Source organism: Eutrigla gurnardus (assembly GCF_963514095.1).
Source record: "Eutrigla gurnardus genome assembly, chromosome: 12".
In the NCBI taxonomy this organism is placed as follows: domain Eukaryota; kingdom Metazoa; phylum Chordata; class Actinopteri; order Perciformes; family Triglidae; genus Eutrigla; species Eutrigla gurnardus.
In genome coordinates this window covers 1,664,212-1,685,187 of record NC_139926.1, presented here as the reverse complement: position 1 = coordinate 1,685,187, position 20,976 = coordinate 1,664,212, and the positions used below count along the sequence as shown (strand labels likewise).

General features: G+C 43.3%; 1 protein-coding gene across 2 annotated transcripts in view; it reads left to right on the top strand.

Moving 5' to 3' along the window:
• Window positions 1-20,976, top strand: part of ccdc93 (CCC complex scaffolding subunit CCDC93) — a 32,792-nt gene that overhangs the window by 7,456 nt on the left and 4,360 nt on the right. Inside the window, exons 5-20 of one of the 2 annotated variants that reach the window (XM_084022250.1) lie at window positions 1,259-1,357; window positions 5,197-5,253; window positions 5,394-5,494; window positions 7,537-7,554; window positions 7,829-7,865; window positions 9,297-9,395; window positions 10,028-10,078; window positions 10,821-10,907; window positions 12,012-12,128; window positions 12,681-12,743; window positions 13,345-13,418; window positions 15,659-15,740; window positions 15,815-15,889; window positions 19,722-19,793; window positions 20,672-20,780; window positions 20,869-20,951. In XM_084022250.1, the coding sequence (XP_083878376.1) occupies window positions 1,259-1,357; window positions 5,197-5,253; window positions 5,394-5,494; window positions 7,537-7,554; window positions 7,829-7,865; window positions 9,297-9,395; window positions 10,028-10,078; window positions 10,821-10,907; window positions 12,012-12,128; window positions 12,681-12,743; window positions 13,345-13,418; window positions 15,659-15,740; window positions 15,815-15,889; window positions 19,722-19,793; window positions 20,672-20,780; window positions 20,869-20,951 (1,224 nt within the window). The remainder of the gene's footprint in view (window positions 1-1,258; window positions 1,358-5,196; window positions 5,254-5,393; window positions 5,495-7,536; window positions 7,555-7,828; window positions 7,866-9,296; window positions 9,396-10,027; window positions 10,079-10,820; window positions 10,908-12,011; window positions 12,129-12,680; window positions 12,744-13,344; window positions 13,419-15,658; window positions 15,741-15,814; window positions 15,890-19,721; window positions 19,794-20,671; window positions 20,781-20,868; window positions 20,952-20,976) is intronic. The other variant, XM_084022249.1, reaches the window with a different exon arrangement.

The window sequence follows — 20,976 nt, the reverse complement described above, 5'->3', positions numbered from 1 at the left end:
GATAAAAATGTCAGCTGTGTGGGATTATTTTACCCTAAAAGACGAAAAAGACAAAGAGGCGGAGTGCAATACTTGCCACAATAAAGTCAAGATTTGAGACAGCAGTTTGTAAGAAATTGGTCAGTAATTGATATGTCATATTCGGGTTCTCAAAATTCACCAAATTGATGCATTAAAATGAAATTATTCAAAATATGATTTGCATTTTTCTTTATATCATAAGGAAGATAGCATTTGATGTTACGTATACAGTAAATAGAACCTATTCAGAGGGAAATTCAGCTTCTCAGAAGAATTGCCGCTTATCAATTAATCTATCATCGATTGATAAGATGAAACAACTATCGATTAATGAATTACTCGATAATTTGCATCCCTATCATCAATGCATAATCCACCAGAGACCACGTGTTGAAGTCTTATATCACTGTTACCCAGTAACATGACAGAAAGGAAAAGCTGAAACATTCCCTTCACAAACACCACTTCAGCTCAACCAGAGCTTTCTACTCTTTACTGTTACTCCTCATTTTAGCAGCTTCCCTTCATCAACGTCTCACAGAACCTGTATAATCATTTATCATGTGTTTTTGTTCTCGGAGCCTCTGTCTCCCTGCTGCAGTACCACTCTCCACCGGTGGGAGGTTAAACGGAGGCAAGAGAGGTGGGCAATATTCAAAGAGAAAAAAAGTCGCAAATTTAACTGGCTAACTTCCCGTGAATGCATTTATTTTTCGAATTAATACATCACAACGTCTCGTTAAGGTCCTTAGGGTGACGGCTGTTGGTGGTTATTGTTAGTTAATTTTAGATGGGCCAAATTGTCATCTTATGGGTGTTTATTGATCGGGTGGTTGGCCTAAGATGCTAGCGGTAGCTTTCACTTGTTAGCAACGGCAAACAACTTGTTTACTTCCTCTATGACAAGTGAAAGCTACCGCTAGCATCTTAGGCCAACCGCCTGATCAATAAACACCCGTAAGATGACAATATCGCCCATAGTAGCAAGTAGCAAATCTGCGGCTTTATGAACTCGCAAATTTGCGACTTTTTTTCTTGGAATATTGCCCGACACTCTTTTTCTCCCTACAGTGGCCCTAATACGCCGTCGTAGATTTCTACCTTAAGTTACTGTAATAATTCAGTATCAGCTCATAAATGTGTTGCAAACGATAGGTCCAGTTAGACTTTTACGGTGTCCAGAGTACCTTCTGCCTGTTCTTGTATCTGATCAGCTGTGTGTTCTGTCTCCTGCCAGTGGCTGGTGAAGCGAGCCATAGAGACGAGGGAAGAGATGGGGGACTATGTGAGAGCTTACTCTATTTCTCAGTTCCAGAAGACCCGCAGCCTCCCAGAGGTAACTACACAGTTCAAGTCACAAAGCCAGAAGGTGTGATAGTGGTTGTCTGACTGAAACCCAGATGATGGATAAAGTAGAGAGAGAAGTCAGTTTTTTAAAGGCCCATACCAGTCTTATCCTGACTTGGAGAAGATGTACTGGTTGGACATCTGTACAAGCCTGAAATTCTCACAAGCCCAAGGTCCAACTTTCAGCCAATCGTTGGTCTTCTTTCTACTTTGGTTCCACCCTCTGAGTCAATCACAACAGAGCCAAGAGAGCCGTCTAGCTGTTACTACGCCCGGAAAAATATTTATTTACAAGAAGTTCAAACTGGAATTTGAGCTAGAAAGAGGATTTTGACAATCTAAAAAATGTAGGTAAACATGGTAGAGGTAAGCTAGGTGGCCCATGTTGTTGACGGACAATGACAGGTAGTAACTGGAATATACTGGAGTATACTGGAATACTTAATAACGTTGATAGACTGCTCAAAAACATGAAGGGGACACTGAATCACACATCAGATCTTTGTGAATAAATTCTTCAAGTTAAAAATGTTTATTTATTTGTTTATTTCGGGCATGTCAATTAAACTGTCATCACCACACTTCATCTTTGTTCAAATAAAACAATACACATGGCTGAAAGGGAAAGCGGGAGAAGCCAAAGCTTATCTAGTCCCGCCCCCATTACCCACAGGATAAACTCTTCATCATCATCTTTTCTTATCTTTTGCATTTTACATTGTGACATAACATGTTACAGCAGTAGGTAGTATACAGAGCTGAAGTCTAGCTCTAGATAGTACATACAGATTACGTGTGCGTCTGCACATGTGTCCATATTTGTCCATCATGAGTGAACAGCAGTCTCATCTTATAGCCAGGCATGTCACAAAGTCAGAAGGGGGTCCAATCGAGAGAGAGCAAAAGTCCAGTGTAGTTATTATTTGTTGGGATGGTGTGAGAGCCCTTTTTATGCCATTTTTATTTTATCCATCCGTTTCCTCTGCAGCTTTCGCCGCCGTTAACTTCGCCATGTCCTCCCGATTAGTGGCTACTTCAACTCGCATCAGTGCCACGAACTCGCGAATTGCGGAGATGTCAGAGCGCATCCCGACCACAGCAGTCCGAGTAGTGGCGTTGTCCGCCCTCGCACTGGTCAGCTCAGTAGCGATCTTTCTCATTTTCCGATATTGCATGAAGATTCCACATCCCAAGGCGATCGTTCCAATTGTCATGAACGTAAACACGTACACGTCCTCGACATCCTGCACATCCAGTGCGGCAAGGCAGATGACTCTCCACTTCCCCCAACCATCCATGACGTAGCCGGACATGAAGGTCCCATCCGGGCACGTAGGTTCACCAGAACCCGCACGCTGTCTTGAGAAGACTCTGACGATGGCATTCACTGACCAGCTCAGCAACTCCATCGTGGACTGTTGATATTGATTGATTGAAAACGTTGTTGTACAATATTAGACAAGTCTCCAATGGAGTGACCTTAGTGTGTCGATTTACAGGCTCAGTTGAGTTCTTCACAGCTCAGAACTTCTGGTCGCTTCTGATATACATTATGACAACATCCTAATACGTACAACCGACATTGGCCTTGGACCATACAAGTTTCTGGTTCAACTTATTGTTTGGGTACAGAATGTTTTTTGTTATGCTCCCATGCCGTCTCAACACAGTGTCTGCTGATTCGTGCCTCTGACCTTTATCAACCCTCATGCAATAATCTGTACCGGTCAACGGTTGAATTTACATACTTTTTCTTGAAGCCACTTAGTGTTGCTGATTTTTTGACTACTTCTAACACATTCCATTGTTTAACACCTGTGACCGATAGGGAAAAGGATTTTAACGTAGTTCGTACCTTCCTTTGCCTGAGAATCATGTTCCCTATAAGATTGTGTCTCTCCTCTCTGTCTAGGAAAAGTATTTGCAGGTTGTGAGGGAGGCTGTTGTTAGCAGCCTTGTAGATCATTTGTACTGTGCAATAGTTTATTAAGTCATATAGTTTGAGTATTCTTGATTCGATAAATAAGTGATTTGTGTGTGCCCTGTAGTTGGCATAATGTAAGATTCTCAAAGCTCTTTTTTGGAGTATTAACAAGGGCTGTGTGGAGCCTTTATATGTGTGTCCCCACACCTCAAATGATGTACATGTAAAACTTGTTGAGAACAAAATGATGTAACAGTCAATGGAAACCAAAATCATCAACCCATTGAGGTTCTGGATTCAAAATCACACTGAAAATCTCATTGAAATCCCAGGCTGATCCAACGAATGTCAATTTCATCACAGCAACTCTGTAATAATGTGACTCAGTAGTGTCTGACAATATTGGGACTGCACCTGGGTGGGTCTGGATGGTGTCCTGGGGGATCTCCTCCCAAACCTGGATCAGGGCATCAGTGAGCTCCTGACAGACTCCAACGTGAGGGTCAGTCAATGGCATCAATGACTTCGTCATTCAGGAACTGCCTACACTATGGCCGCATGAGACCAGGCTAGTCCCACCAGGAGGAACCCAGGGCCCACTGCACCAGGAAGATCCCAGGGCCCACTGCACCAGGAAGATCCCAGGGCCCACTGCACCAGGAAGATCCCAGGGCCCACTGCACCAGGAGGATCCCAGGGCCCACTGCACAAGGAGGATCCCGGGGCCCACTGCACCAGGAAGATCCCGGGGCCCACTGCACAAGGAGGATCCCGGGGCCCACTGCACCAGGAAGATCCCAGGGCCCACTGCACAAGGAGGATCCCAGGGCCCACTGCACAAGGAGGATCCCAGGGCCCACTGCACAAGGATGAACCCAGGACCCACTGCACCAGGATGAACCCAGGACCCACTAGACAAGGAGAATCCTAGGGCCCACTGCACCAGGATGAACCCAGGACCTGCTACGGCATAAGGTCTGACAATCACTCTGAGGATTTCATCCTGGTACCTAAAAGCAGTCAGGGTATCGTTGCCCATGACATGTAGGTCTGTGTGACCCTCCAAGGATATGCCTCCCCAGACCATCCCTGACCCACCACCAGACCGGTCCTGCTGGATTACAGCAGCATAACATTCACAAAGGGCGTCTCCAGACTCTGTCACTCCTGCCACATGCTCTCAGTGTGAACCTGCTCTCATCTGTGAAGACAACAGGACACAAATGGTGGCGTTTTTTTTATTATTTGGACCCTAAAAATGTCCACAAACTCGAACGTCCTTTTACCAATTAAGGAGAATACTTAGCAACAGTTTGGGATCTCCTTGGCACTATCCTCTCTCTTCCCTCTCGCGTCTCCCCGCCCCTCCTCCTTAAGCCACGCAGTGAATCAAATTACACAAACAAGAATAAAGGCACAGTGTCTATTTCTCCACAGTTTACCTTACTGTTACAAATATTGACAATAGTTTACTCATTTATTGTTCATTTCTCTTAATATCTGAGTTAACAGTTTTTTCTCTTTATTAAACCAAGTTACTTTAAGTATGGATTTATTACTGCACTTATTTAGGAACTTATTTCTTTGAATCCCTGCTTTCTACACTCGGGCTACATTTTCTGGGGGACCACATACAGTCTCTGCTTTCTCCACATAGTCTGGTCTGGTCTCTGAACATGAGCTACTATTGTAGACCTCTGGAGGACCACAGACAAGGAGACAGCATAAGTTTCCTCCAATTAGGAGTCAGCATCGTCAGAACGACAGGAGGATGATCTCAACACTGAAAGGCTTTAGTGACACAGGGTTTAAATATTTCAACCCATATGAGTTTTGTTTTAGTCTCATCATTTCCATCAACCATGTAACTGTTCAGTTTTGTCCTGTGAAACCATGTGGTTTAGGATGAAGAGTTCCTTCAGAGGAAAGACAAGGCTGTGAGCACAGTTCTGGATGTATTGGTGAGTTGCAACACCATCAACTGAATGAATTATCTACCTACTTAAATGACAAAGTCAAGTAACTGTTTCTACTGCATGCTTCTAAACAATACATTCAAGCCATAATTCCAATTTAGCATGAACACTGTGGTGTTTTACAGGAGGTGTACAAACCCCAGAGGAAGTACAGGAGGCAGAGGGATGCAGGGGACCTGCTGGATGAAGAGTCCAGGGTCCACTCCACCCTGCTGGAGTATGGCAGGTGTGTGTGTGTGCGCGCGTGTGTGTGCGTGCGAGCGCACAGTAGTTGCACCGTTGTCTTAGATCAGGGGTCTCAAACTCAAACTGGCTTAGGGTGGTAGGATGGTTGTCATCTCATAGGAGGACCATGTCAACGTTTGATGTTGTATTCCTTTAGAACCACCACTTTTTCCTCACATATCAGGCACGTAGCATTTCCACTGAACTCCACAACAAAACACTGCAACATCTTTGTTGAAACAGTGTGTGTTCCCAGTCCAGCTTTCTTTACTGCTGGGAAAGACACATCTTTGCTGTTTGTGGTGAAACAAAGTAAGCAACCGTCAAAGCTGAACATGCAGCACCACGACCTCTGACCCATTGTATTGCGTAAAACAAAATACTTTTTATTTAACTTTAAACAAATATAATTTAGTTTTTATTACAAGGGGTAGTTTAAATTGATATGAAACAAGTATAAAATAATAATATAATTTAATGTTAAAAAACATAATATTTTCTCCATCCGTTGTGTGCCGGATGGAGAGGGGGGATGGGCCGGATGGAGAGGGGGGATGGGCCAGATGGAGAGGGGGGATGGGCCAGTACTCCAAAACAGGAAATGACGGAACGGAGTGCAGATAAAAACACCAGTACAATCAGCTGCTCTTCCGTCTCTTCGCTCCACGTAGCCATTGCTTCGATAAATGTGCAGAAATAACCAAAAGTGCGATGCAACGACGAAGTAAAATCTGTACTCTGCGCCATCTCTCTTTATGTGGTTTGTTGTTTACCATCGTCACTTCCGCCCCGCCCACACACTGCCATTGGATACTCTGATTCGCTAGCACACCGCCAATCAGAGTATCCAATGGCTCAGACGTCCAACAGCCCACCTCCTCAGACTTCGTATGCTCAGTCTGATCAGACAACGTCCGCGCGGCTCCGAAAGCTTCCGACGCAGCTGTACACACCAAACATATGTGTTCCCGACCTCGTCCGACCCTCTCCAAACGCTTCAGACGTCCAACGGTTGGGCCGGTGTGTTCCTGCCTTTAGACCCCTGTCTTAGAAGCGGAGAAAAACAGACCAATGTTTCAGAAGATGAGATAGATAATACTTTATTATTCCCACAACGGGACATCTGTGGTGTTTACAGCAGCAGGAAAGGGACAATAAGTCAACTAAATTATGAAAAGTGTTTCCTATACATTCATGCATTACTGATCAAATTACACACAATCATTAATATCAATGAAGATTCACCACACTCACACACACGCACACACACACACACACACACACGTGTGAAGGAATTTCTCCGTAGCGAATGACACGCTAACGTGCCGAAGCCTGACCAGCAAATATTCAGTTAAAACATTGATCATTGATCTCTATGAAGTTGACAGGGAGTGATACAATGTAGTCCTGATGCATTTCACGTGGAGTGAGAGCTGCACCAGACTCCATTTAAAAAAACTGCTTTGATGCTTTTATATCCTAGATTGCTTGTCAGCAGACGGTCAGAAAGCAGATGTGAAAGTGACATCGTCTTTATAAATAAGTGCTGTGTGGTGGATCTCAATACCGATGAGAAGAGGGATACACATGGATTCAGAAAAGGGACTGATAACAAATATTTGGAAAATCAACCGATCCATATTTAAGGAAAGTGTGAAGTGTTACATTTGAGAGAAGAGTTTGGTGGGCTGCGAGAATGATTGATTAATTAATTTAGTTTTGTTGGTTAACAATGAACTAACCCACCGTCATTCACAATGACAGACTGTTTACATGAGCAACTGTCTTTTCATGTTTAATACACTAGTTTGCATATAGTAGAGAAATGAGCCATCGTCATTTATGGAAACATACTTTGTTAGGCTGTGAGGTTTTCATTCACACAAAGAAAAATTGTGTATGTGGTATCAGTATTGATACAAAGTATTGGTATAGAAAACTCCACCAGCCCCAGTTATTGTAGTCTTTAATCCGCATATGTCATGTCTGTTTTCTTCACCATATCTTCATGTATTTCTTTCATCCTCCCCACCTCTGGACTAGAATGTCACATGTCCTCCTGTAAGTACTGTGTGAGCATCTGAAGCGTTCTTCTTCTGCAAGCTTCTACTCACAGCACTGTGTTGTGTGGTTGAACGTGTCGGTCAGAGAATGCAAGCATTCCTCACACACTGAGGGCTCTTCTCTATGGATTGGTTTAACCCTGAGAGGGCCGTTCATCCCCACGCTGGGTTGCAACCCTTTGATGTGTTGATATTGTGATGTGGCATGGTGCATTTGAAAACTTTTTTTTCCTCACCTTACTTATGTGTGTGTTTTTCTTTTCTCTCTCCAGACGTTACGGATTCAGCAAACAGTCCAAACAAGACGCGGTATGTGGTCGGATGATTTGTCTTTCACAAAGAACAGTCATCTCTTTATTTGTAGAGGATTGAGGAGAGCCTTTCATTTCCACCCATTATCACTTCTTAGAGCTTTACAGTAAGACCCACTGCTCCTTCTGCCATCCACCCCACTCCCCATTCTACTGCACCACCACCAGCTCCCTCTCTCCCACTCATTCAGTAGTGAGGTATGTCAGGAGAACATCAGTGGAGACTAACTGTTTAAGGTGCCTGACAACCTGGACAAGATCTCCAGCCTCCTGGCCAAACACTCCTGCACTCGTAAAGTTCTCATCCATGTCAATGAAAGCGTGATTTTAGCAGCCTCCTTCTCTCATCTAACGTAGGACTATTGCCCTGATCCTTACCTTCCTACATGCAGTATCTGTGTGTCCGGTGCACAGCGAGGTCTCAATGACCATTTTAACCACTTTTGGAAGGATCCATCCTTTTATCTGAGGATAACCTTTGAGCAGTTCAGCCCGACCCTCATCTCTGCTGAGCCTCTGAACCAAACTGTCAGGGGTCAAGTTGCATAGTGGCTCATTTAGGTGCCAGATTATGACAATTTACATTTCGGGCATCTAGCAGACGATTTTCTCCAAAGTGACTTACAATATGTACATTTATCAAAAGAAAGAAACCACAACATATCATTGCCGATAAAGTAAGAGCTAAAAAATAGAAACAAGTGTTCTGAGTAAAGTAGTAGCTGTTCAGCAAATATACCTTAAGAACAACAGTGCTATGATCAAAGTGCTATAGGTAAGAACATTGAAGTGCTATTTCTTTTTTTGGGGGGGGGGATTGAAGACAAAGCGTGCTGCAGCGTTCTGGATACAACATTTTGATAGCGCTCTGGATACGCTGCAATGGTTTAATTGCAGAGGCCGGGAGTCCGGCCAGGAGAGAGTTGCAGTAGTCAAGGTGGGAGATGACCAGTGCTTGGACCAGGAGTTGCGTTGCATCCTTTGTGAGGAAAGACAAGAAAGAAGAATGTTTACTGCACGGGCGTCAACCCTTTTTTTCTGCAAAGTGAATTAAGTGCTGCACCCTGCATTCTCTCTGCTGGCCATGAGGGGGCGACTCTGCTCTGATTGTATAGAAGTCTACTTCTCTCTTGATGTATTATCTCAGTAAACATTGTAAACATGAGTTTATGTCTCAATCTCTAGTTTCAAGTCTTCTTCAATCCAGCATGATGTTCATTTAGTAAGTTATGGTCCATTTCTGTGGGCGGGGCTACCTTGTAATTGACAGTTCGCTACCACTCTACCAATCATGTTCATGCTATGGTTCCCGCATTGATCTTGACATTTCTTAACTGTCCATCAAGTTCTAGAAGTGCAATGCTGTTTTAACACAGCACTTAGAAGAAGAGTAGCGTCTTCAGCTCCTGCCTGCTGTCTCCCCCTCCAGGTGGATGAGAGGAAGGCCTCACTAGACCGTGACCCTCAGGCAGTGCCGCCAGGGATGTCCGAGGTTTCTGAGGAAGACGACCTGCAGGCAGCCGAGGAGGTGAGTGCGAAAATACACCTTTTGTAAATACAGTCAGATAGCATCAAAATAGTAGGTAGCAGTAAAAGGATGTGCCTGTTAGAACAGGTCCGGTTTGATTAGAAACATGCACACCAGATCCTGCTGGAGGTCTTGTTGTAGGGCTCTGGTAGTGCTCCTCCTGCTCCTCCTCCACAAAGGAGCAGATACTGGTCCTGGTTCTGGGTTTCTGTGGCCCTGCCCAGCTCTCCTGGTGTAACGGCCATTCAACAGCCGGTGACAAGGACACTAGCAGAACACAGAACTAGAAGGAGGAGGAGAAGAAGGAGAGAGCAGCTGTCTGTGGTCAGAACCTCCTCGTTGTCCTGTGGTCTCCTCCATTCTACCTGTTGTCACTTATTTGTACCAAAGCAGCTGAAACTGAATGACGGACACATCGATATCCGTGAAGTTGAACTAACATGGTGTTATTCAGTCATGATAAATAGTTTTCTGTTCAGCATTTGTATGTCTTCATGCACCCATGATATGATATAACATATTATACTATTAGATCACTCTGTAATGCACCTTGCATCACTGTTTTATGAGACTAGCTCCACAGATGAACTTGAGCGTGACCTTAAATTTGACTGTGGTTGTTTCTCTCTTAGATGCGAATCAAAACCCTGATGACCAGCATGGCTGTCATGGCAAATGAAGAGGTAGGCAAAAGCCGATTTTCTTTTCCTATATGGACTCTGCTGAATGTAATCACCACGTTATTCTCACCTACAAGCATTTGTATAACTGTGCTCCTCTTTCTCATCCCTTCTTTCTTGATCTAGCATTGACCTGTCCGCAATAATCATTGTCTATAACAATTTGGCCAAAGTGTCTCTAGTCTGGAAATTCCCAAAAATATCAACATGTGCAGATGGAGACATATATGGCTGCATCCATCGTTTGTTCATATTCCATAACCGGTGTATTGTTGCTACAACAAGGCTTCTCTGTCTTTAATGTGGACTTGAAATGAAGCCATTGGAAGATTATAAACTCGAGGGAATGACTCATTATCTGCTGATAGGAATGTGCTTTCCTACACTGACGAAGCATTAAGTTGTGCGCGTGTCATATTACGACGTGATGCTTCGTCACAGTACGGATCAACTGGCGCTAGTGTGAGTGTGCCCTAATAGTCCTCTCTATACAGTCACAATGAAATTGCAATGGCCGTGTTTCAACCAGTAGAGGGCAGCCACTATGCATATTTATAACACAATATGTAGACTTCCACTACTTTGTTCTTAAATGTCAAGATTTGGAATGAATCAACAACCCCGAAACATTCGTTTTCAGCTGAAAAGTTCCGTTACATCCAAACCAAATGGTGAAAATATTGATGTGAACTGTACAGTTATTTCAGATTTTGACCGAACTTTTTTCTCTTTTGTCCTTGTGCAGGGAAAACTTACAGCCAGTGCAGTGGGTCAGATAGTGGGACTGCAGTCTGAGGAGATCAAACAGATCGCCTCCGAGTATGCTGAGAAGGTGAGCCATGAACACTGTTTAACATGCTGTTTGCTGTCCCGGCTCCAAAATGGTGGAACGAGCTCCACGTTGAGACCCAGACAGCAGAAAGTTTACACATCTTCCCCCACAGGCAAAAAACTCATGTCTTCAGACTGCACCTTGGCTGAGAAGATGGTTTATATACACATATATATATAAACACATATATATATATATATATATATATATATACACACACACACACACCACTCGGTAGTTTGGCCTATCTGAAGGAATAAGCTGACCTCACCCTCTTTTCTACCTTCTGTTTTTGGGGAAAAGCCTTTACAATCCAAACCATCTCCAGGTCCTATTCCACTTCCATGCTAGAAACGCTCCCTGTGAGGAGAAGCTGGTCATCATTCTTCAAGCCCTTTCTCTCACAAAAGTGAAGTCTGAAGTAATACCAATTAACATATTTGCATAATTGCTTGAAGCTTGTATATAGACATACTCGCACACACTCTCATTCATGTCTTTTTGATGTCCATCTGTGACACAGCGTGGCTCCATGATCACTCTGACCCCAAAGGGTTTATTGTGCAGTCCTCAAATAAAAGACAACCCCTCCCCCTTTTTCAAACGGGAGTTCCAGATTTCCAGTCACTTTAGTTTAAAGGGTCATCAGGCCAGAGTACAGACAGGGGAGAATTACTGTCTTGCTCGAGGACACTTGAGCAGGATGTGCACAAGTTAATTTTTATGCCCAACTGAGGCCTTCTGCATGTTGACACACTGCTGTGAATTAATTTTTTCTCAATGTAAATTCCATCTCACACCATAATAACGACAATAAAGTCTGGATTATGTAATCCTAGTGAAGGGATTTAAGATGCCCTGCCCTTAACTCAACTGAGCACCTTAATTCACAATGAAAAATAATTATAATAACTTTGTTTCTTCCTTAGATCAATTTCTGTTGTAAAACATTAAAAATAGAAAATTAAATCCAAGGTGTATTGTTTACATTTACAAACCACAGCACGCACCGACTCGAGCAGCTTGACCCAGCACTTGAATTCAAAGCCTTTCTGCCTCTGTGCTTTTCTGTTACTAAACTGCATCTCCCATACACCCCTGCAGCAGTCGGAGCTGTCATCAGAGGAGCGTTCCGAGCGCTACGGGCCGCTGCAGCAGCACCACAGGGCAGTGGCCTCACTCAACAAACAGATCCAGCAGAAGAGGAAGCAACTGGCAGAGGTCAGCGCTCCACTGTGGTTGTATTATTTACCTATTAATATTTCAATGACAAGTTAAAACCTTTGGTAACAATTGCTTTTTAAATCCACTAGATGGAGCTGAGTTTCTTCTGTTTTATGGTTAAAGTCAGGCAGACGGTCAAAAACTCAGTTTGTCTGCTTCATGACAAGCTTATTTAGCTGCACTAAAAATGAGGGAAAATGTATTAAATAAAACTAAGAAATTAAAAATCAACATCATTTGTTGTGTATTGGGACAAAGTCGTATTGGGATCCCGTTGTATTGGGATAACATCATATCGGGATAACGTTGTATCGGGATTACGCCCTATCTGGATAACGTTGTATCAGGATAACAGCGTATCGGGATATCGCTGTATCTAGATAATGTCGTATCACGATGACGTTGTATCGAGATGACGGCGTATCGGGATAACGTATCGTGGGGCTTCTGGCTATTCGTCCCCTACAGGACTTAAATGAACAATGACATGAAGCAGTGATCAGGAAGGTGTCATGACCATCAGTAATACGTATTTCTATTTTTTGACAGCTACAAGCCAAACATGTAGAGGTGAAAACAGGCTCTGATGATGCCAAGAGGAGTCTGATTGAGGTAAGATGATGTAAAAATACCTGCAGCCAGCTGAGAGGCTTCTCAGACTTTGCTGCCAATATAACTTTATATTAATTATGAAAACTGGAGTCTTTGTTTTGACATTTCGGTATCGTTTTTTTTCTGGATCTTGATTTTGTATTTTGAGATGGGCAAATACTGTGAGCATAGAAATAAAATAGAAGACCGGACATGTCCATTCAAATCAACGTAGCAGGATGGTCATCGCGGCGGCCATTTTTCTGAGTCCTGTTTCCGTTTTGACCGTAGTGTACATGAGTCAAATTTAACAACTTTATTTACAACAACAACTTCATCCACACAGTCTTATCACACCGTAGGAAACAACATTGATATTGTCAGATGCCTGACTAAAGCAGCGGAATTAGCAAGCAAGCTAACTAGCCAGTTACAAATTAGAATTACATTTACATTACATTGAGTACATACAATAAACCATTCATTATTCATTTGAAAAAAGTGATCAGGGAGTGTGTTTTTTTTTTTTTTTTTAAATGAGCCATGAACATCAGGAAACATCTTTAAGATGAACAATGGCAAGTTTTCATCATAAAGTTTCTTCCATTTGTGATCTTCTCAGGCCACGGAGCAGTCAGAGAAACTGGAGAGAGAGCTGAAGTGTTTAGACGAGATGGAGGAGCAGGCCGACAGCAGGTGAGAGCTGGAGATGAATGGTTTCTGACTTCTTTGTGTCATTTAATCCTCATGGCACAACACTCTCCCTCTGTGGTTTGTGTCGAGGAAGAGGAAGGAAAGAGTCATGAGGAGATATAGGGAACATACTCCTACCTCCTTCAGCGATCAATAGTGTCATTAAAGTGGCAGTCCGTAAGATTTGAGATAAGTTGCTTCTAGCGGCCTCTGTGGCGGTAGATGGAACTGTAGGCGAGCCTCTGGGACTCATCTCCCTCACTCAACAGTGTGACTGTCTCTCATCTGCGTGATGAAGGTCCGTGGTTCTCCCTCGTTGGCGTCACTTTGCTTCTTGATGAATCTCCTTCTTCACTTCCATTAGTTTGTTGTTTCTTTTTCTTGGACTGGAAGTTGAATGGTCTTCTTTCTCTGCCTGTTGATCCTCCATTGTGAGTCAGCAGTAATGAAATGTACCTGGTCAAACACTTTAGACTAGAGGGAGCCTGACTCAACCATTTCCCATTCCAAGTAAACGCAGCATACTTCCGTGAGTAGCTCCACCTGCAGACCAACCGCTGCTGACTGACGGAAAAAGATCAAACTCATTTAGAGTTTAGTGGGAATGTGACTACAGACACGGAGCTCCTATTTCTGGGCAAAACAGCAAATAGTGGTCACATGATCAACTAGAGCTGTGCGATATTACGATATATATCGTAGTACGATATAAAAATGTCTACCGTAGGATATAACCCTCTGTCGTTTATATCGTAATTTTAACGTGTAGGCTACTTGTTTAGCACTGTTGCTACACGCATTTCAACTGCATGCGTCTCCGCTGCGTTGCGTCTCCGCCACGCCAGCGGAGCAGATACGTTTCACTTTAGTCTATGGGTCAATCCCCACCAGGTCCGCTGCGCTGCGTGTCCGCTGCGTCTCAGCTCCGGCAGTCCGCAGCTCTCCGCAACAAATACGGACTTCTATTTCTGGCGGATGCCGGACCACGGCGCAGCAATTCAGCACAGCCAAATATAGCGAAACAGGAAGTTCGGTACATACTCAACAATAAAACTTTTCAAAATAAAACACTTGTGTTAATAAAACCACTTGACTACGTCAAAAAAAGTCTTGTACTCCTTCCTTGGGAACACTGACCTTTTTATAGGTCCAGCTGCGAGGCCTACTGGCTGTCCTAACCTGAACAAGATATTTATTTTTTTATATTTACATAAAAGCTTGTAATAGTTTTCGTTGCAAAAAGTCACGAATAAAAGGAAAGAAGAAAGTGCCATTCATTTGCCTTTCATTCACATGGTTATCAAAAATAGTGCTGAGATGTGATTTATTTATATATATATATATATATATAATTCTAAGAAAAAATACTATATCGGGATATATATCGTTATCGGGATATAAAATTTTGTCCATATCGCACAGCACTATGATCAACCAACTCACTCTTTGATAGAGAGGAACTTAAAAGACATAGATGACCATGTTATGGACTGCCACTTTAACTGGATTGAAATGACAATCATCATCCAGTCACCATCCTTCCACAGGCTGCCTCACTGAAGCATTTTCAAATGTCTTTTGCTTTAATTAATGCTGCCATGTGTGTGAAGGATGCTTTGACATGCAATGAACCAGAGTGTGTATTTCAGAAGGATGTTTAATGCCATCAGATCAGATCTTGTCTGTCTGAAAAAGCATGAATCCATGTTTTTTAGTATGATATCATAATACTCATATATTTCCGAAGAGATCCTAATGGCTAATGCTAATCGCTAACATGATGACTAGTCATTGACTATGATTATGGTTAGGTAAAAGATCTGTTACAGTGCCAAAATATAGTTTAAACTTGGAAAAATCTGTTAATTTCCGTTTACTTGCAAGGCCGGGATTTCTGTGTGCTAACTGGAGCCTTATAGTCTGCAGAGACGGGAGGCTGCCTCCATATACACTATATCACCTGGCTCCAGAGCAGCTAATAGCAACATTCAATGTCAATAGTCTGGTTTCATCCTGGAGAGACCAGTCACTATGTTTATTTATAAAACACTATGTATAATTCAAGACTTTGCACTTAAATGTCTGATTTGGACCTGAATCCATCAACACAAGGTTTTCAGCAGCAGTTTTCAGGTTTGGGTTTAGTTACTCCTAAAGGAGGTTATAGGCTGTTGCCGGGACAAAAGCTCTGATCTCTCATTGGTCGGGCAGTCCCTCTGATAATGTGTAGTTCTGTTGAACAGCTTGCTGGAGAAGCTGAGGGCTCTGGTGACGATGAATGAGAACCTGAAGCAGCAGGAGCAGGAGTTCCGCACGCACTGCAGAGTGAGTACATCCTTACTGGGACCCAGTGGATGCTGCTAGTTTGTTGTTTTAAATTCTTGCTGCATGCTTTCCAGGAGGAGATGGCCCGTCTGCAGCAGAACATCGAGGAGTTGAAGGCGGTATCAGGACAGGATACAGAGGAGGAGAAGGTACACATCCACACATATCCTAGATTCACTATCCAACTAGTGTCGTCACTATACCAAAGTCTTCAACACCATGCACTTCCTAAGTAACTCTAATCTGAAAGCAGACCACAGCAAACACCTAAAACTTCACAAACAGTAATGGAATAATAGATGACACGAGATGAAACTATGTATGCAGTCACATGATATCCATGATATCTATACTTGAGCATACTTCACTTCATATTTACATCCAGACATTAAAGCTAGGGGTGGGGAAAAAAATCGATATTGCAATATATTGTTGTGCTCTCTGTCGCAATAAATAAATCGATACACTGACGGGAATATCGATATTTTGGGTCTACGGGTTTTTTTAGACTCCCGTCGGTGCGTCTAAGAGTTTACGGTTCTCCGGAGCGGATCCGCGGGGGCCGCCCGCTGCCTGGTCTGATTGCCTATTTACGGGCACGATTCCGAGTGGCGCGCTAGAGTTTAGAGGCTCACGGACTCACGGACTCTGGCATCGGGTACCCCGAGGCGGAGGAGGAAGGTCCGCCGACGTGACCCGCCGGCTCCCCGCCAGCGCTGCCCTCGTTTCCCCCGCTAGAGCAGCACCGGTTCAAAAATGAGCGTCATGCGCGAATGACGCGAATAGTCCAAAATGATCAAGCGGCGCGATACACGCGTCTCACGCGATTGTATTCGCGTCTATCGCGTCCGGTGTGAACGCCGCATAAGCGTGGCCGTGTGCTGGCCGGTGCTGTTGTGAGCTTCAAGCGCTTTTCACACAGCATTGAGGGCATGAGGACCCACTTTTCGGCCGGGCTCGATTGCCTATTTACGGGCAGGATTCCGGGCGGCACGTGTTTACCGTCCGCCGGAGGGTCCGCATGTGTGGATCCGCGGAGCCGTGTGGGCATGAGGCCCGACTTCCCAGGTACTGGATGGGTGAACATAACTCTGCACATAATTGGTTGCATACTGAAATGTGCCCAATATTTCATTTAATTCTGATGTTATTCTTATCTTGTTTAGCTATTGTTAAACTAAAACGGGCCCAAGTTTACATAAAACAAGTTGCTACTGACTTTTCAGTATCAGAAAGCACTGTCCTGGTTTACATAAGACATGTTATTAATGTTCATGCACTTTAATGTGTCCAGCTGGACGGTGTTTATTCATTTGTACATTGTACGAAGTTTTGGAATTTATTTTTTATGCATATTTTTTCTTTTTCAGTCACATATCGTGATATATCGTTGATGAAATTTCTTGCAATATACCGAATATCGCAGATATCGTGTATCGTGATATTATCATTATCGTTATCGTGGGCCAAATATCGTCACAGTATCGAATCGTGAGTTACCCATATCGTCCCACCCCTAATTAAAGCTATGGTCAACATTCTGAAAATCAGCTGAGCCTTTGAGACAGATTTGAAAAAAGCAAACCAAACCCCTCAGTGTTCCACGATTCCATGAGGCGGGATGAAGAGGAGCAGGGGAGACAAGGGGATTGGATGGAGGGTACGAGCCAATGGGAGCCTTCCGCAGCAATGGCTCCCATGAGTCAATTTCTATGCAGGCCTTTGGCTGATAGACTGAATGGATTTTTTTTATTCCAAATCGTAGACCATGGCTACGGTGGAATAGTCTATTTTGCTTAGGAAGGTTCCTAACTGAAGAAGTGACCCGGAAGAAAACAAGTGACCGCCATGATGATGAAAGTCCATCCTGATAATTACATCATCAAATTTTCAGATGATACTGCCATTCTGGGGTTGTTGCACAAAGATGGCAGTCCAGTAGCCTACCATTCTGAGATCTGTAAGTTTGTTCAGTGGTGTGATTCTAATCATCTGATGTTAAATGTAAAGAAAACCGAAGAGATGGTGTTCAATATTAAAGCTGTGGATGACTTGAGGCCGGTGGTCATCCACAATGAACCCGTCACTCAGGTCTCTTCATATAAGTACTTGGGAGTTCACATTGATGACACACTCATCTGGAGGGCCCATGTGGAGAGACTCTGCTCCAAACTGCAACAGAGATTGTATTTTCTGCGCAGATTGGGAGCTTTTGGTGTTGAGCAGAAGTTTATGTTGTTGTTTTATCATGCCGCACTGGAGAGTACTATAACTAGCTGTAGCTGACGGAATTACAGCCTGGTACGGCAACTTGTCTGTACAACTGAAGACACAAATTTATCGTTTGGTACAACATGCCATGAAAATTATGGGCGTCAAAGATCATGTTTTTCTTCAAACCATTTACTAACAATCCACTTTGAGACACGCACGAAAAATTCTGTCTGATCAATCTCATATTCTCCATTCAGAGTACCAGCTGCTTCCTTCCAGGAGGAGATTTAGAGTTCCCCGGAGCAGGTTGAACCGTTACAAACGTTCTTTTATCCCAACATCTGTTAATATCCTGAATGCACATATGTAGTTTAGTGTGTACAGTTGACAAAACACTATGTATTGTAATGGTTTGGGCAACTGCCATTTATTGTTGCCGTGTGCTGTGATGGTATGGGTAACGGATCGATATGTGTTCTTTACAGTGTACTGTATCAGTCCAGGTTATTGATTGATTGATGATTGAATGTTTGTTTGATTGATTGACTGTCTGACATTTTATGCTGCCGTGTAGTGTAACAGTACGGGAATTTGACAGATTGACATTTATTGTTTGCCGTGTACCTGTCTCGCATGTGTGATGTGTGTCACCTGGTGCGATCATTCAATGTTGCTGTTCTTCTGTTATTTTTTAAACTGCGGACCATTGGTGAGTCCATGCCAAATTTCCCTACGGGGACAATTAAAGTATATGAAATGAAATGAAATGATAAGAGCCGTTCGGATTCTCTAAATGCAAAGGAAAGGAGCTCCAATGCTTCCTTTCAGAGCTCCTTTAGCATAGGATGCAACGGACCTTCCTATATGAAAGGAAAGGAGATCACGCCGACCCACAATTCTTTGCGAGAGCAACATTTAAAGTGCCGCACACCTCGGCCGTTCATGAAAACAAATAATGCTTATTTGCATATTTAACAATTACTTTTTAATGCAGACATATAGTCATTGGAATTGTGTTGATAAATGTGTGTGGACAGTGATAATAACTGAATGGTATTTTTTATTTATTTCAATCATGTTACAAATGTTTGACAAAAACGAAATTAAAACCACAAATGAAATGTAAATACAGCAAACGGTCAAACAGGAAGGAGGAGCTGCTGGACTGAAGCCGGTCAGTGAACGAGCTGTTTATAAAACCAACAACATGTGGAGAAGTGGACGATGCTTTTTGTAGTCCATTATTGTAGTTTCTCCAGCGCAGACCCACGTCACTCACCGATGCCGATCATCAGCTGTCAATCATCAGCGGATTCTCTGAGCACCGCGGCCGTCTTTTCCTAAGTCCTTTGAGTTCTCCTATCGCCTTTCCTTCGTGATGTTTCACTCCGAGGTCAAGGAACAGGAGTTGGGCCTAATTTTTTGACTATTCGACTGCAACCCCTAGCTTTAATAAGACTTTTTTAATAAAACAGCACCATTGCTGGTAGAGAGTGGTACTGCAGTAGGGATACAGAGAGGCAGCCAGAAGTTCAAACCGTCCCCTTGTCGATCCGTTCAGTCCTCCAGCAGAGCTGTCACTCATATTAAAACCCTGTCATCCCTAAAATAAAAGTAAAAGTACTGCTACTCAGTATTGCGATCCTCGTAATCTGTATACCGTATGCAATACATATTGTATTTTCACATTTGTTTTCTACAGTATCATTGCATTAAGCCTCAGTTTTAACAGCACTCTTCTCCTTCCTCCTCTTTTTGTTTTTTTAGGAGAGGACCCAGATGATAGACAAGCAGTACAACACAGACCGAGAGAAACTACAGAAGATCCGACTGCTCATGGTGACTACTTCCCATAACATAACAGATTAGATTAGAAGGGACTGTTCTCTGTGGGAAAGGAGGTCAAGGCAGCAGATAACAAACTACAGACCAGAATGAGACAGTGAGAGTACCGAAAGTAGTCCAACAAATCAGCAGCACATTCATCTACTGTTTGTTTGTCCACATCCATATCAGGTTTGTTTTTTCTCAATATCAGGTGTAAAGATTATTTTCATTGTATTAATGCCATTTTTGTTTGGCTTCCCTAATTTATTTCTGATTATTATTTGCAATTATGACGATCTGGGTCTACCCGCTGATCCCCAGCATCACGCTGTGGATTCCACTGTTACTGGAAAGACAAATACACACACCAAACCAAACTATATTATCGGCTGGAGGATGAATTTATAGTCTCAGCTGCTCTGAAGTCTGCTGGTTCGTCAGCTGATACTTGTGTATCTCTTCCCAGAATGCAGCAGGGTGACCAGGCTGTGTCATCTTTGTGTAGCACCAACATCATCACTGATAGTAGATGGTACCAGTGATGCTCTGGTGGTTTGTAGAGTCCTGCTGTCCCGGAGCCTGAACATCCTATTCTATTATGAATCTTACCTTCTTAAGTTAGGAAATACAGCCATTCTTTCTTTTTTTTAACAAGGTGGAGATGTGTGATGTTGACCATGTCAGATTAACAAAATATGAATAACAAAAGTCTGAAAACTGTAATGAACTGAAGGCTTTCAAGAGGATTGCAGTTCCTGGGTTTTTAGATTGGTTGCACATGTAATGTCACATTAGATCTCCAATTCATGTTTCAATTGGACGGACGAGAAATCCCCTGAGCTTTTAACACCATCTCCTCTTTGAACCGGACCTCGATTCCCTCTGTCCAGGCTCGGAGGAACCGTGAGATCGCCATCCTGCAGAGGAAGATTGATGAGGTGCCGAGCCGGGCTGAGCTGACCCAGTATCAGAAGAGGTTCATCGAACTCTACAGCCAGGGTGGGTTCCTCCTCACCATCAGCTACGACGAAGTCGCCTGTGTTCAATGTCTTTGAACCAAATCATTCAACCTACTTGTGCCTTTCAGTTTCTGCAACACATAAAGAAACCAAGCAGTTCTTTACACTGTACAACACACTGGACGACAAGAAGGTCTACCTGGAGAAGGAGGTGAGGTACCACAGGCATTATAACC